The sequence below is a fragment of the Entelurus aequoreus genome, linkage group LG19, assembly GCF_033978785.1.
Source record: "Entelurus aequoreus isolate RoL-2023_Sb linkage group LG19, RoL_Eaeq_v1.1, whole genome shotgun sequence".
In the NCBI taxonomy this organism is placed as follows: Eukaryota; Metazoa; Chordata; class Actinopteri; order Syngnathiformes; family Syngnathidae; genus Entelurus; species Entelurus aequoreus.
In genome coordinates this window covers 33,556,857-33,571,856 of record NC_084749.1, presented here as the reverse complement: position 1 = coordinate 33,571,856, position 15,000 = coordinate 33,556,857, and the positions used below count along the sequence as shown (strand labels likewise).

Below are 15,000 nucleotides of genomic sequence, written 5' to 3'. Positions count from 1 at the left end.
ATATATACACAGTGCATACAAAATGTTTTCCCACCGCTTTACTTTTTTCACATTTTGTTATGTTACAACCTTATTTCATAATGGAATAAATTAATTGTCCTCAAAATTCTACAGACAATATCCCATAATGGCAATGTGAAAAGTTTATTTTAAAAAATTGTTGAATATGTATTCAAAAATATTTTGTTTTTTAAATCACATGTACTGTACGCATATATTTTGAAGTAAATTATGTGTTGACAGTACACAATTCAACACGTATACTGTTGTGTGTACGTGTGTGTGTAGGCCCAGTATGAGAATCCACCCCACATCTACGCCTTGACTGACAACAGTTACAGAAACATGTTGATTGATGGAGAAAATCAATGTGTTATCATCAGGTGACCGAATGTTCACCTTGTCAATGATTCTGTTATATTTGTGTGTTTCATCATTTCCTGTCCCTTTGATAGTGGTGAGAGCGGCGCCGGGAAGACCGTGGCTGCCAAATACATCATGGGCTACATATCCAAAGTATCTGGAGGGGGAGCAAAAGTTCAGGTAGACCACAGCATGTACAGTACTTGTGTGTCCATATATGTAATATTTGTGCTATATCGCTGACCTACTTGTTGTCTTCCAGCACGTAAAAGACATTATCCTTCAGTCCAATCCTCTCCTAGAAGCCTTTGGTAACGCCAAAACTGTGCGCAACAACAATTCTAGCCGCTTTGTGAGTACTACTACTCTTTTATTATGGATGGAATACACATTTATTTTCGGGGGGCATGCAGCTTTTGAGATATATGAAGTTGCTGTCTGGTGAAAGAGAAACCTACATTGGTCATTCCTGGGCTGGATTTGGCCCAATTGATTAGCTCTGAACTACAGTAATGGGGTGGGACTGCAATGCTGGTAAACACAGTAGTACTACAGTAATTGTTGTTTTAATTACCTTTTCCACAGCAGTCATTTTGACATAGTTTAACAGTTATGCAAAAAAAAAAAAAAAAAAAAAGGGCCAAAAAAACAATACCTCGTTTTTGGTGAGGATCTGGATAAACGAGCAAATAAAGTCATTTAATTCAACAGTTATTATAGGTACATTTAATTACTCTTATTACAATTTTATTTTTATATTTTTTTTATTTTCCTTTAGCGCTGCACAAGCTACAGTAAATACAGTTGCCATCAAGGCATATTTAACATATTTTTGGCTTAAAATAAGCATTTTCAAGCATAAAAATGCCTAAATAAACTAAAAATATAAATATTACAGTAATATTGGCCACTAGCTGAAACCAAAGCTATCAAAGCATGCGGTTCAGTCTGATGACCACTGATTGGCTCAGCCTCAAGTAGCATTACTATATTAGAATAGAAGAACATAAACGTGATTAAAAGATGTTTTTTCAAGACTCGGGGGCACTCATAATGTTATAAAAAAACATATTTAGATGTTTGTAGACTGTTGTTTTTAATGCTCTAGCTATGATAATATTCGATATACAATTAATAAAACCAACTTACCATGGTCAGGCCCAGAAACAATTAATAATCTTAATACCCTTATGTTATTTGATATTCATCATTGAGTCTATTTATCCTTAATTCATAATTTAATAGCAGCTCAAATTTCTCAATAATTTTAAGTTCTAAATAAATATAAATTTTATTTTATTGTTATTATATTATTATTTTCACCCTTTGAATTCCCATTTGATCTAATTGTCAGCTTTTTTATTTTGAAAAATGTGCATAAAATGAGGCATCATCCATATAGTAAATGTAGAAAGACTGGGGTAAAAAACATGTTATCTTTTTTCAGAGATTTGAGCATAAAATAAAAAATAAATAAATAAATAAAATAGACAAAAATATTAATCCAACAGTTTTGTAGACACTCTTAACTCCCTGACACTTTTTAAAATATACAATTGAATATAAAGAAAATTAATAATTGTTTAAAATAGAGCAACAATTTAACTGAAAAGTCTGTTGATGCAGTGCAGTATATAGTCTGAGGGTTTACATCTTTATTTATTATTTTGCTTTTAACATTGCACACATTACATATGTTTTGTTTTTTAACTCATATTTGATTATTAGTATTTTATCCAACATTCATTTTTGCACATTCTCTGTAACCAAGCAAAGTAATTTCATGTAGCGTATAAAGCATACCTGAAACAAGTCAGTCATACCTGAAACTAAGTCAGTTTCAGTTTCAGTATTAGTATATTAGAGTAATATATCATTGTTTTGTGTCAAAACCCGAGGCTAAAGACGTTGCCAGGTGGACTTCTCATTCTCTTTCAGTCAAACGCCACGAAAAATGGTAAACATAAAAAGCCCAAATTCATTGTTTCCTGTTGCAACAATAGAGCACAATGCATGCTGGTAATTTACAGTGCATCTGGGGAGTATTCACAGCGCTTCACTTTTTCCACATCTTGTTATGTTACAGCCTTATCCTAAAATGGAATAAATTCATTTTTGTCCTCAAAATTCTACACATAATACCCCATAATGAGCACGAGAAAACGTTTTTTGGGTATTTTTTTTAAATGTTGGAAAATGTATCAAAATAAAAATAAATCATATGTACACAAGTACTTTTTTTTTTTAATTTTTTTTTTAAACAAAAAACAGGCACACATTTTAACCACTGAACACACCCGCACGCCTCGCCCCTCTCTCTCTTTTGCCTCAAATCCTCCGTTGGTGACCACTGGTGTAACATAACAAAATGTGGACAAAGTGAAGTGAATGGAATACTTTCTGAATGCACTGTAGAGCTTGCAGATGGAAATATTTGGAGTCTTATCTGTGTGATTACTCTGGAGCATAAACATTTTACTTAGAGATAGCACAAGTGTCTAACTGAATGCAGCCATCATTTGCACAGGGAACTACATAATCTTTCAACTATGTCACTTTTTCCACAAGGGGAAATACTTTGAGATTCAGTTCAGCAGAGGCGGCGAGCCGGACGGGGGCAAAATCTCCAACTTTCTGCTGGAGAAGTCGAGGGTGGTGAGCCAGAACGACAGCGAAAGAAACTTCCACATTTACTACCAGGTCGGATGAGGCACTTGATGAATCATTTCCTTCTCTCATGCTATAACGTGTCATTTGCTCATTCAATATGAGCTTGTTTAATGTGCTGCAATGCTGTCTTCTAGCTGATGGAGGGCGCTACTGCTCAGCAGAAAGAGGCCCTTGGCATCATGACCCCAGACTACTACTTGTACCTCAACCAGTCTGGGACTTACAAGGTGGACGGAACCAATGACAGCAAAGACTTCCATGAGACTATGGTACATATTCTACACGTTATACCAAGTGTCATTGTATCACTTGTTATTTATGAACGACAGGCTGATAAACAATATTATTATCACTGCACATGCTATATTTTGTCTGGTTTGCAAAATTAGAGGTTGAGAACATTGCAAGCATGTTTTGTATCTTCTTTGTATTCAGCATTCAGTTCCTGCATGTAGTTAAAAGAGTAAAAATACATAATATTACAATACATTGTCTGTATTTTCAATACTGGCCACAACTTTAGGTACACTTGCAAAAATGTATGCTTTCACAATTATAAAAATAATGCCCCTTTTAGGATGACTTAAAGAGGAACTGCACCTTTTTTTTGGAATTTTGCCTATCGCTCACAATAGAGATGTCCCATAATGGCTTTTTTGCCGATATCCGATATTCCGATATTGTACAACTCTTAATTACCAATTCCGATATCAATTGATACCAATATATACAGTCGTGGAATTAACACATTATTATGCCTAATTTTGTTGTGATGCCCCGCTGGATGCATTAAACAATGTAACAAGGTTTTCTCAAAATAAATCAACTCAAGTTATGGAAAAAAATGCCAACATGGCACTGCCATATTTATTATTGAAGTCACAAAGTGCATCATTTTTTTTAACATGCCTCAAAACAGCCGTTTGGAATTTGGGACATGCTCTCCCTGAGAGAGCATGAGGAGGTTGAGGTGGGCGGGGTTGGGGGGGAGGGGCGGGGTTGATGTGGGGGGCGGGGTTTGGCGGTAGCGGGGGTGTATATTGTAGCGTCCCGGAAGAGTTAGTGCTGCAAGGGTTTCTGGGTATTTGTTCTGGTGAGTTTATGTTGTGTTACGGTGCGGATGTTTTCCCGAAATGTGTTTGTCATTCTTGTTTGGTGTGGGTTCACAGTGTGGCGCATATTTGTAACAGTGTTAAAGTTGCATTCACTTGTGTGTGTGAAAAGCCGTAGATATTATGTGATTGGGCCGGCACGCAAAGGCAGTGCCTTTAAGGCACGCCCCCAATATTGTTGTCTGGGTGGAAATCGGGAGAAATACGGGAGAATGGTTGCCCCGGGAGATTTTCGGGAGGGGCACTGAAATTCGGGAGTCTCTCGGGAAAATCGTGAGGGTTGGCAAGTATGACTGGGAGACGCAACTGCTCTGTACTTCTCCCTACGTCCGTGTACCACTCCGTACAGCGGCGTTTTAAAAAGGCCATAAATTCTACTTTTTGAAACCAATACCAATAATTTCCGATATTACATTTTAAAGCATTTATTGGCCGATAATATCGGCAGTCTGATATCATCGGACATCTCTAGTTCACAATCATTATGAAACACATGACGACGGATGGATTTTTTTTTCAATGCATTCTAAATATTAAATAAATGTAAATAAAATCCTGCTTACAGTGGAGCCAATAGGAGCTCCACTATTCCTCCCATAAAATCTGATAAATAAATTTTAAAAAAAACAACATTACTCCCAAAAAAACACACTAAATGTATCATGTATGTCAGAACAATGTCATGTGTTTATTTTTAAATAGACACAGGCAAAAGCAGGCGGTTCCTGTATTAAGTATGAGCAAATAGTAAAACTATCAACTTCAAGGCATGCAATCCATAAAACTTTACGAAAAGAAGACGTAAGCAAAATACGTTTGGAAAAGCGACCAGGTATTTACTGTTGTTTGCTCAGTTAGCAACAATAAAATAGAGAAAAAAGCAAGCTGTGCATCAAGTAGAGGTGTTTATATTGACAATTGTCATATTTTAGACTGAAATATTGTTCAATTAAGCACACGTATTACTTTTGTTTGTCTTGTGCTTCGTTGTTGTGTAGCTGCTAGCGCCCAATAGCCTATAGCAGTGTTTCTCAAACTTATTCACCAGGTACCACCTCAGAAAACACTTGGCTCTCCAAGCACTACCATAATGACTAACATTAAAATACAGCAGCATAATAAGCCTAAGTATTCATTAAAAACAAGGCAGAGGTTTTATTTAACAAATGGATTTGATATTTATGGCCACTGTAACATTACATTCAGTTTGAACAGTAACACTGTGTTTGAATATTTAATGAAGTGATTCTTTGGCGTTCCACTAGATGGAGCCCATGTACCACAGCTTGAGAATCACTGGCCTATGATGTAAATGAATTAATTATTGTGGCAACCGCGTGTCACTAAAACACAAATCAACACTCCACTTCAAAAGCATGAATCTGTCATAAAGTTAGTGTTTTTCATCCCTAATATTAGTATCGGCCAACACTCAATGCTCCAATATCAGTATTGTATCAGAAGGGAAATATTTGTATGGGATGCCCCTAATTTAGCTGTTAAATGGCTGTCCATCTTAGCACAAGTAAACACGCTGCAGGACTGTTTGTATCGGAGACTTTAGATGCAAGCCGATATCATCTGATGTTTTTTGCAGATACCGGATGGATATCCGATATCGATATCGGATCTGGACACCCACTAGTGACAACCAGTGACATTTCAATATAAAACCGTGCAGTTGTGCAATACTGCAACCACAGTAATAATACTATTTAATATGTTTTAATATATTCAGTGTAATATATTATGACTATAGGCCAGGCCTGGGCAATTTTTTTGACTCAGGGGCCACATTTAGAGAAAAAAATGTGTCTGGGGGCCGGTATATCTATTTTTAGGAACACTAATACAAAACCTCACAATAATGTCTGATTGAATGCTAAAAACGTCATGACAGACCGCCTTAAAAAACGTAATGGAATTGTAAATTTTTCTATGAACGATAAAACACTGACTATTTACAAAATATGAATGTCACACCCTCTTTCGATTGACATATTTTACAATCAAGTTAAACGCAACAAAAATGCAACGAACAGTAAAATATGAACGCGAAGGGTACAAAATAAACCCACCTGCAATCTGATATATCTGATACATCACTAAGCTTTAGACCTTTGTTGTGAAAATCTCCTTCCGCGTCTGTGGAAACGCCTCCCGCCCACACTGCTTGGTGCCTCGTCTGAGCTGCTGTGACGTAGATTACCATAGTAACTAATTAGATGACCATAGTAACTAATTAGATTACCATAGTAACTAATTAGATGACCATAGTAACTAGTATATCATCCATAAGCGCAGATTCCAACCATTGAAATACTTTGTATAGTTCAAGACTTAACAGTCATTAGAAAACATCACTGCACATCATCATGGCAGCTACACTTTCCCTCTTAAAAAACTAAAAAAATTATTTGGGAATGTCCGGTGGGCCAGATTGAAAAGCTTAACGGGCCGCATGGGGCCCCCGGGCCTTAATTTGCGCAAGATCTGCTATAGGCAGACCTCTTGAATTAGAATTCATTACATTGTGCTAGTGTACCCAATGAAGTGGCCGGTGGCGACGCTAATAGATAACAGGGGCCCCGCAGTGGCGCCGTCATTATTTCTGCTGTGGTCTGCAGGAAGCCATGCAGGTGATTGGGATCCCAGGTGATATCCAGGCCCAGGTGCTGCAGATTGTTGCAGGCATCCTCCACCTGGGGAACATCAGCTTCATAGAAGCAGGGAATTATGGGCAGGTGGAAAGCATGGACTGTGAGTGACAAAGCATACACTGTGCACACACACACACACACACACACACACACACACACACACACACACACACACACACACACACACACACACACACACACACACACACACATGCAAACACTCCTAAGAGAGAATACATTCAATCATGCACACACACACACACACACACACACACATGCATCCCCAGGTGGTTTAGTCAATTGTCTCTTTTTGCCCCGAGGGACGGGATCAAATTAGAACCCGCCGTCGCTTGTTTGTCTTCTCGCCGTTGTTGCGTGGCAATGTGACGCTAACAACCAGATCGCTTGCTCCAATTTTATGACATCCATAATTGTGGTGTATTTTCTATGTGGCCACCACCAGTGCTCGCCTTCCCAGCATACCTGCTGGCCATCGACCCCAACCGTCTGCAGGAGAAGCTGACCAGCCGCAAAATGGACTCAAAGTGGGGCGGCAAGTCCGAGTCCATCGACGTGACGCTGAACCGAGAGCAGGCCACCTACACAAGAGACGCCCTGGCCAAAGCTCTCTATGCACGACTCTTTGACTACCTGGTGGAGGTTGCCAAACTTACACATTTGCATATTTCTATCGTATCTCTTCCTCCTGTTTTCATTCTACCTCTCCTGTCCTGTCCAGGCCATTAATAAAGCCATCCAAAAACCGCATGAAGAGTTCAGCATCGGCGTACTAGACATTTATGGTTTTGAAATATTCCAGGTAAATGGTCCTCATAAAATAAGTATTAATATGTAGGGATGTCCGATAATGGCTTTTTTGCCGATATCCGATATTCCGATATTGTCCAACTCTTAATTACCGATACCGATATCAACCGATACCGTTATATATACAGTCGTGGAATTAACACATTATTATGCCTAATTTGGACAACCAGGTATGGTGAAGATATGGTCCTTTTTAAAAAAAATCATTAAATAAAATAAGATAAATAATTTAAAAACATTTTCTTGAATAAAAAGAAAGTAAAACAATATAAAAACAGTTACATAGAAACTAGTAATTAATGAAAATGAGTAAAATTAACTGTTAAAGGTTAGTACTATTAGTGGATCAGCAGCACGCACAATCATGTGTGCTTACGGACTGTATTCCTTGCAGACTGTATTGATCTATATTGATATATAATGTAGGAACCAGAATATTAAGAACAGAAAAAAACAACCCTTTTGTGTGAATGAGTGTGAATGAGGGAGGGGGAGGGAGGTTTTTGGGTTGGTGCACTAATTGTAAGTGTATCTTGTGTTTTTATGTTGATTTAATTTATTTTTTTTAATTAATAAAATGAAACAATACCGATAATTAAAAAAACCATACCGATAATTTCCGATATTACAATATAAAGCATTTATCGGCCGATAATATCGGCCTGCATGTTGATTTAATAAATAAATAAAAAATTATCGATACCGATAATAAAAAAAACGATACCGATAATTTCCGATACTACATTTTAAAGCATTTATCGGCCGATATATATATATTATCGGACATCTCTATTAATATGTAATACAAACTTTCTTTATGGACACATGGTGTATTTACAATCTAGGTGACATGGTTTGCTTTTCTCTTTCAGAAAAATGGATTTGAACAATTCTGCATCAACTTTGTCAATGAGAAGCTGCAACAAATATTCATTGAATTGACACTGAAGGCTGAGCAGGTAGCATATTTATTAATATTTTGATGAGTGTTTTAAAAAATATGTGACTGCACAATTTCCAGATTGCTTTGATCCATCCTTCCACTTTTCTCTAAAAAACAAACAAACGGCAATGGTTTTATACATTTATTTGAATTTGAGTCGTTACAAATAGGTTTGGCGCTCATAAACACATTATAATGGGACTGTCTGTGAGTGTAGCTTGTTGTTACAATAAATGACAGTATGCATTGGAGCTCTGCTTTTTAACACACCTCATACTAACCTTTAGGAATAATTCGATATGATTCCAAATCCATATCAAAGGTTATCTCATGGATTTAGTCCTCTCACTTCATTTTGTCTCAGCAACAACATCTCTCAGCATTCACCCGCAATTATCAGGAACAATTGCTTGGATTCAAAATGACATCACGTTTGGCTCGTTGAATACGCCTGGTGGTCAAACCATTTGGCCTTTCTCAAAGAAAAATGCCCTATGCTTGTGTTGTTTTAGTTAAGTTAAAGTTAAAGTACCAATGATTGTCACACACACACTAGGTGTGGTGAAATTTGTCCTCTGCATTTGACCCATCCCCTTGTTCACCCCCTGGGAGGTGAGGGGAACAGTGGGCAGTAGCGGTGCCGCGCCCGGGAATAATTTTTTGGTGATTTAACCCCCAATTCCAACCTTTGATACTGAGTGCCAAGCAGGGAGGTAATAGGTCCCATTTTTATAGTCTTTGGTGTGACTCGGCTGGGGTTTGAACTCACAACCTACCGATCTCAGGGCGGACACTCTAACCACTAGGCCACTGAGTAGGTTTTGGGCTGTACAAACCGTTTAAATCACAAAAAAGATAAACGTTTCTTCAGAGTTCCTCGAGAAGTAATCAAGAAGGGCGGAAGAGTGCAAGATTTTATGAAAAAAGATGACAAAAATAGCTGACACTCCAGTCTGAGGGAGCAGAGCCGAAGAATTCAAGAGTTTGCAGTGATCACTCTGTTAAAGGTTTGTTTGATTACTTTTAATGTTTAGTGTTTTTAAGTATTATCTTGATATTATTTGTATTTCTTAAACACATGTTTGCTACGACTGTTTTGAAAAGCACCAACTCGGCGAGTCTAAACAAAATAAATGAAATGTGAGCAGAACCTAAAAGAGTTAAAGGCCTACTGAAACCCACTACTACCGACCACACAGTCTGATAGTTTGTAAATCAATGATGAAATCTTAACATTGCAACACATGCCAATACGGCTGGGTTAACTTATAAAGTGCAATTTTAAATTTCCCGGGAAATATCCGGCTGAAAACGTCTCGGTATGATGACGTATGCGCGTGACGTCAACGGTTGATACGGAAGTATTCGGACCCATTGAATCCAATACAAAAAAGCTCTGTTTTCATCCCAAAATTCCACAGTATTCTGGACATCTGTGTTGGTGAATCTTTTGCAATTTGTTTAATGAACAATGGAGACTGCAAAGAAGAAAGCTGTAGGTGCGATCGGTGTATTAGCGGCGGACTACAGCAACACAACCAGGAGGACTTTGAGGATAGCAAACGCGCTAGCCGAACGACCTCACCTTGACTTCCTTCGTCTCCGGGCCGCCAACAGCATCGGTGATCGGGTGAAGTCCTTCGTCGTACCGTCGATCGCTGGAACGCAGGTGAGCACGGGTCGTGATGAGCAGATGAGAGCTGGCGTAGGTGCAGAGCTAATGTTTTTAGCATAGCTCTGTCGAGGTTCCGTAGCTAAGTTAGCTTCAATGGCGTCATTAGCAACAGCATTGCTAAGCTTCGCCAAGCTGGAAAGCATTAACCGTGTAGTTACATGTCCAGAGTTTGGTAGTATTGTTGATCTTCTGTTTATCCTTCCAGTCAGGGACTTATTTGTTTTGTTTCTATATTCAGTAAAGCCCGATGCTATCACGTTAGCTCAGTAGCTAAAGAGCTTCACCGATGTATTGTCGTGGAGATAAAAGTCACGGTGAATGTCCATTTCGCGTTCTCGACTCTCATTTTCAAGAGGATATAGTATCCAAGGTGGTTTAAAATACAAATCCGTGATCCACAATAGAAAAAGGAGAGAGTGTGGAATCCAATGAGCCAGCTTGTACCTAAGTTACGGTCAGAGTGAAAAAAGATACGTTCTGCACTGCACGCTAGTCCTTCACTTTCACGTTCCTCATCCACGAATCTTTCATCCTCGCTCAAATTAATGGGGTAATTGTCGCTTTCTCAGTCCGAATCTCTCTCGCTGCTGGTGTAAACAATAGGAAAATGTGAGCAGTCCTTCCTCTGGTGACGTCACGCTACTTCCGGTAGCGGCAAGGCTTTTTTTTATCAGAGACCAAAAGTTGCGAACTTTATCGTCGTTGTTCTCTACTAAATCCTTTCAGCAAAAATATGGCAATATCGCAAAATGATCAAGTATGACACATAGAATGGATCTGCTATTCCTGTTTAAATAAAAAAAAAAATCATTTCAGTAGGCCTTTAAGCTTTTACCAAAGACAGGAATCATAAATGAAGCTTTCAGCACATACACAATGTTGACATCTAAAGTTATATTTTGACAAAGACGTGAAAAACACGCATACTCGTAAACGGCGTGTGCAACAGCAAGGGCAGGCAACAAACATGTCTGTAGACACAAAGTTAAATCCTGAAATGCAACCTTACCCGAGCAAAAACGATGCATATTTATCCGGGAGAGTCTTGATGCCAATTTCCTTGACCCAGCCACACACAAAGACGTTGTAGACCTCCATGCTTTTCCAACTTTTCATCTGTTTTGTCATGTAGAATGGCGTCTGGAGCACACGATCGTTCGATATGTTATGCAACAAATAATCCTTTATCACTCGACAAATCTTTTTTTGAGTAGAGGGATTTATTCCATTGCATAGTTGGATGTTTTGCTTGTGTCTGCTTTTTGCAGGAGGATATAGGCCGCTTGTGTACTTGTGTACTGCTTCCTGTACAACAGCCATCTTGGCTTGGTTGACCACCACTGGTGTTCATGTCCGGGAAGAAATCACTTGTCAGACTACAAGCAATTACAGCACTGCACTATTTTTGCATTGTAAAAATGTCCCAATCTTCTTATTGGCCTACAGGAGGAGTACGTTCAAGAAGGCATCAAGTGGACGCCCATTCAATACTTCAACAACAAGATTGTGTGCGACCTGATTGAAAATAAACTGGTAAGATTGTAAACAATCGTTTAATACAGGGGTCCCCAAACTACGTCCCGCGGGCCGGATACAGCCCGCCAGAGTCCAAAATGATTTTTAATTAATTTTTCTTTAATTATTATTGTTTAAAATCTGTCCTTTCTAATCCATTTTCTACCGCTTGTTACTTATTGTCTAAAAATGCATTTTCCAATCGATAACGTGACATCATCGCGCTCTGAATATATATACAGTATGTATATATATCAGTGGTTCTTAACCTGGGTTCGATCGAACCCTAGGAGTTCGGTGAGTCGGGCTCAGGGGTTCGGCGGAGGTCAAGACACACCGACTCATCGTGTAAATAAAAACTTCTCCCTATCTGCGTATTATGGATACGGAAACAGCAGAAGTCAGACAAGTGTGTAATTTGTTGTGAGTTTATGCACTGTGTTGGTATTGTTCTTGGAACAAGGTGATGTTCATGCACGGTTCATTTTGTGCACCAGTAAAAAAACATGGTAACACTTTAGTATGGGGAACATATTCACCATTAATTAGTTGCTTTTTAACATGCAAATGAGTAACATATTGGCTCTTAACTAGTCATTATTAAGTACATATTAATGCCTTATTCGGCATGGCCTTATTATAACCCTAACCCTCTAACCCTGGCCCTAACCCTCTAACCCTAACCAAATAACTCTAAATTAAATCTTTGTTACTTAGAATATGTTCCCCGAGTGTCCAAAAAACTCTAAATTAAGTCTTTGTTACTTAGAATATGTTTCCCATACTAAAGTGTTACCAAAAACATATAACTTTGTCTTGAATTTGAAAAAAAAAAAAACATTTTATTTTTCACTAAAGAAGGGTTCGGTGAATGCGCATATGAAACTGGTGGGGTTCGGTACCTCCAACAAGGTTAAGAACCACTGATATGTATATATATATATATATATATTTACACTACCGTTCAAAAGTTTGGGGTCACATTGAAATGTCCGTATTTTTGAAGGAAAAGCACTGTACTTTTCAATGAAGATAACTTTAAACTAGTCTTAACTTTAAAGAAATACATTGCTAATGTGGTAAATGACTATTCTAGCTGCAAATGTCTGGTTTTTGGTGCAATATCTGCATAGGTGTATAGAGGCCCATTTCCAGCAACTATCACTCCAGTGTTCTAATGGTACAATGTGTTTGCTCATTGGCTCAGAAGGCTAATTAATGATTAGAAAACCCTTGTGCAATCATGTTCACACATCTGAAAACAGTTTAGCTCGTTACAGAAGCTACAAAACTGACCTTCCTTTGAGCAGATTGAGTTTCTGGAGCATCACATTTGTGGGGTCAATTAAACACTCAAAATGTTCAGAAAAAGAGAACTTTCATCTGAAACTCGACAGTCTTTTCTTGTTCTTAGAAATGAAGGCTATTCCACAAAATTGTTTGGGTGACCCCAAACTTTTGAACGGTAGTGTATATATATATATATATATATATATATATATATATATATATATATATATATATATATATATATATATATATATATATATATATATATATATATATATATATATATATATATATATATATATATATGTACGTATATATATATATATATATATATATATATATATATATATATATATATATATATACGTACGTATATATATATATATATATATATATATATATATACGTATATATATATATATATATATACGTATATATATATATATATATATATATATATATATATATATATATATATATATATATATATATATACGTATATAAATAAATAATAAAAAATGGGTTATACTTGTATAGCGCTTTTCTACCTTCAAGGTACTCAAAGCGCTTTGACAGTATTTCCACATTTACCCATTCACACACACATTCACACACTGATGGCGGGAGCTGCCATGCAAGGCGCTAACCAGCAGCCATCAGAGGCAAAGGGTGAAGTGTCTTGCCCAAGGACACAACGGACGTGACTAGGAAGGTAGAACGTGGGGATTGAACCCCAGTAACCAGCAACACTCCGATTGCTGGCACAGCCACTCTACCTACTTCGCCACGCCGTCCCTATATATATATATATATATATATATATATATATATATATATATATATATATACGTATATATATATATATATATGTATACGTATATATATATATATGTATACGTATATATATATATATATGTATACGTATATATATATATATATATATATATATATATATACGTATATATATATATACGTATATGTATATATATATATATATATATATATATATATATATATATATATATATATATATATATATATATATATATATATATATATATATATATGCAGCCCGGCCCACAGCCAAATTTCTTTAACCCAATGCGGCCCCCAAGTCAAAAAGTTTGGGACCCCTGGTTTAATACATCAGGGGTCTTCAAAGTGCAAACTCATCTTGAATTGGCCAGTTATTTATTGTGGTATCACTGAAAAAGTGGGAACATTTGAGCAAAAGTCACAAAATAAAGAGGTAAATATGTTAATTATGGTATTATTTAATTAAATAAAAACGTATCCTTAGCTAATACCTATCCTTAACTTAAATTATTAACATTAATTATGGTTAAATTGTCAATTATTCATGTTTATAATAAGTTAAAAACAAACAGAAAAATGTGTCTTTAAATTAGTGCTGTCAAATGATATTTTATTAATCAGATTAATCAAACCTTTACATTTGGATTAAAAGTTATTACCTGCATGCATAAATTAAATTACCTTAAAAAAAGACCCCGATATTTGTACACAAATGCCATTTTTTGTCAGAATGTCATACAAGAACATTTTTTATGTGTCAAACAATTTCCCGTGAGGATCAGTAAAGTTTGTCTAAGTCTAATTGTTATTTTCAATGGTTGTTTGTCTTTACGTGTTCTGTGATTGGCTGGTGACCAGTCCAGGGAACCCCCCGCCTGTCACCCGAAGCCAGCCATAATGTTACAAAAAATTGAAGAATGGAAAATCATGTGATCATCACAACCTGGTTTTATTTTTCTTTCCTGCTCCCTTCAGAATCCTCCAGGTGTGATGAGTGTGCTGGATGATGTGTGCGCCACCATGCATGCCAAAGGCGAGGGCGCAGATGGCACGCTGCTGCAGAAACTGCAGGCCGCCGTGGGAACACACGAGCATTTCAACAGCTGGAACTCAGGCTTCGTTATACAC

General features: G+C 37.1%; 1 protein-coding gene across 2 annotated transcripts in view; it reads left to right on the top strand.

The window, feature by feature from the left end:
• myo1f (myosin IF) overlaps nucleotides 1–15,000 on the top strand; it is a 49,417-nt gene that overhangs the window by 12,693 nt on the left and 21,724 nt on the right. For both annotated transcript variants that reach the window (XM_062028362.1, XM_062028361.1), the window contains 11 exons: nucleotides 289–383; nucleotides 456–543; nucleotides 626–715; nucleotides 2,932–3,063; nucleotides 3,168–3,302; nucleotides 6,773–6,905; nucleotides 7,269–7,465; nucleotides 7,545–7,625; nucleotides 8,506–8,592; nucleotides 11,698–11,784; nucleotides 14,848–15,000. The exon at nucleotides 14,848–15,000 is cut by the window's right edge and continues 15 nt beyond it. In XM_062028362.1, coding sequence (XP_061884346.1) covers nucleotides 289–383; nucleotides 456–543; nucleotides 626–715; nucleotides 2,932–3,063; nucleotides 3,168–3,302; nucleotides 6,773–6,905; nucleotides 7,269–7,465; nucleotides 7,545–7,625; nucleotides 8,506–8,592; nucleotides 11,698–11,784; nucleotides 14,848–15,000 — 1,278 coding nt within the window. The remainder of the gene's footprint in view (nucleotides 1–288; nucleotides 384–455; nucleotides 544–625; nucleotides 716–2,931; nucleotides 3,064–3,167; nucleotides 3,303–6,772; nucleotides 6,906–7,268; nucleotides 7,466–7,544; nucleotides 7,626–8,505; nucleotides 8,593–11,697; nucleotides 11,785–14,847) is intronic.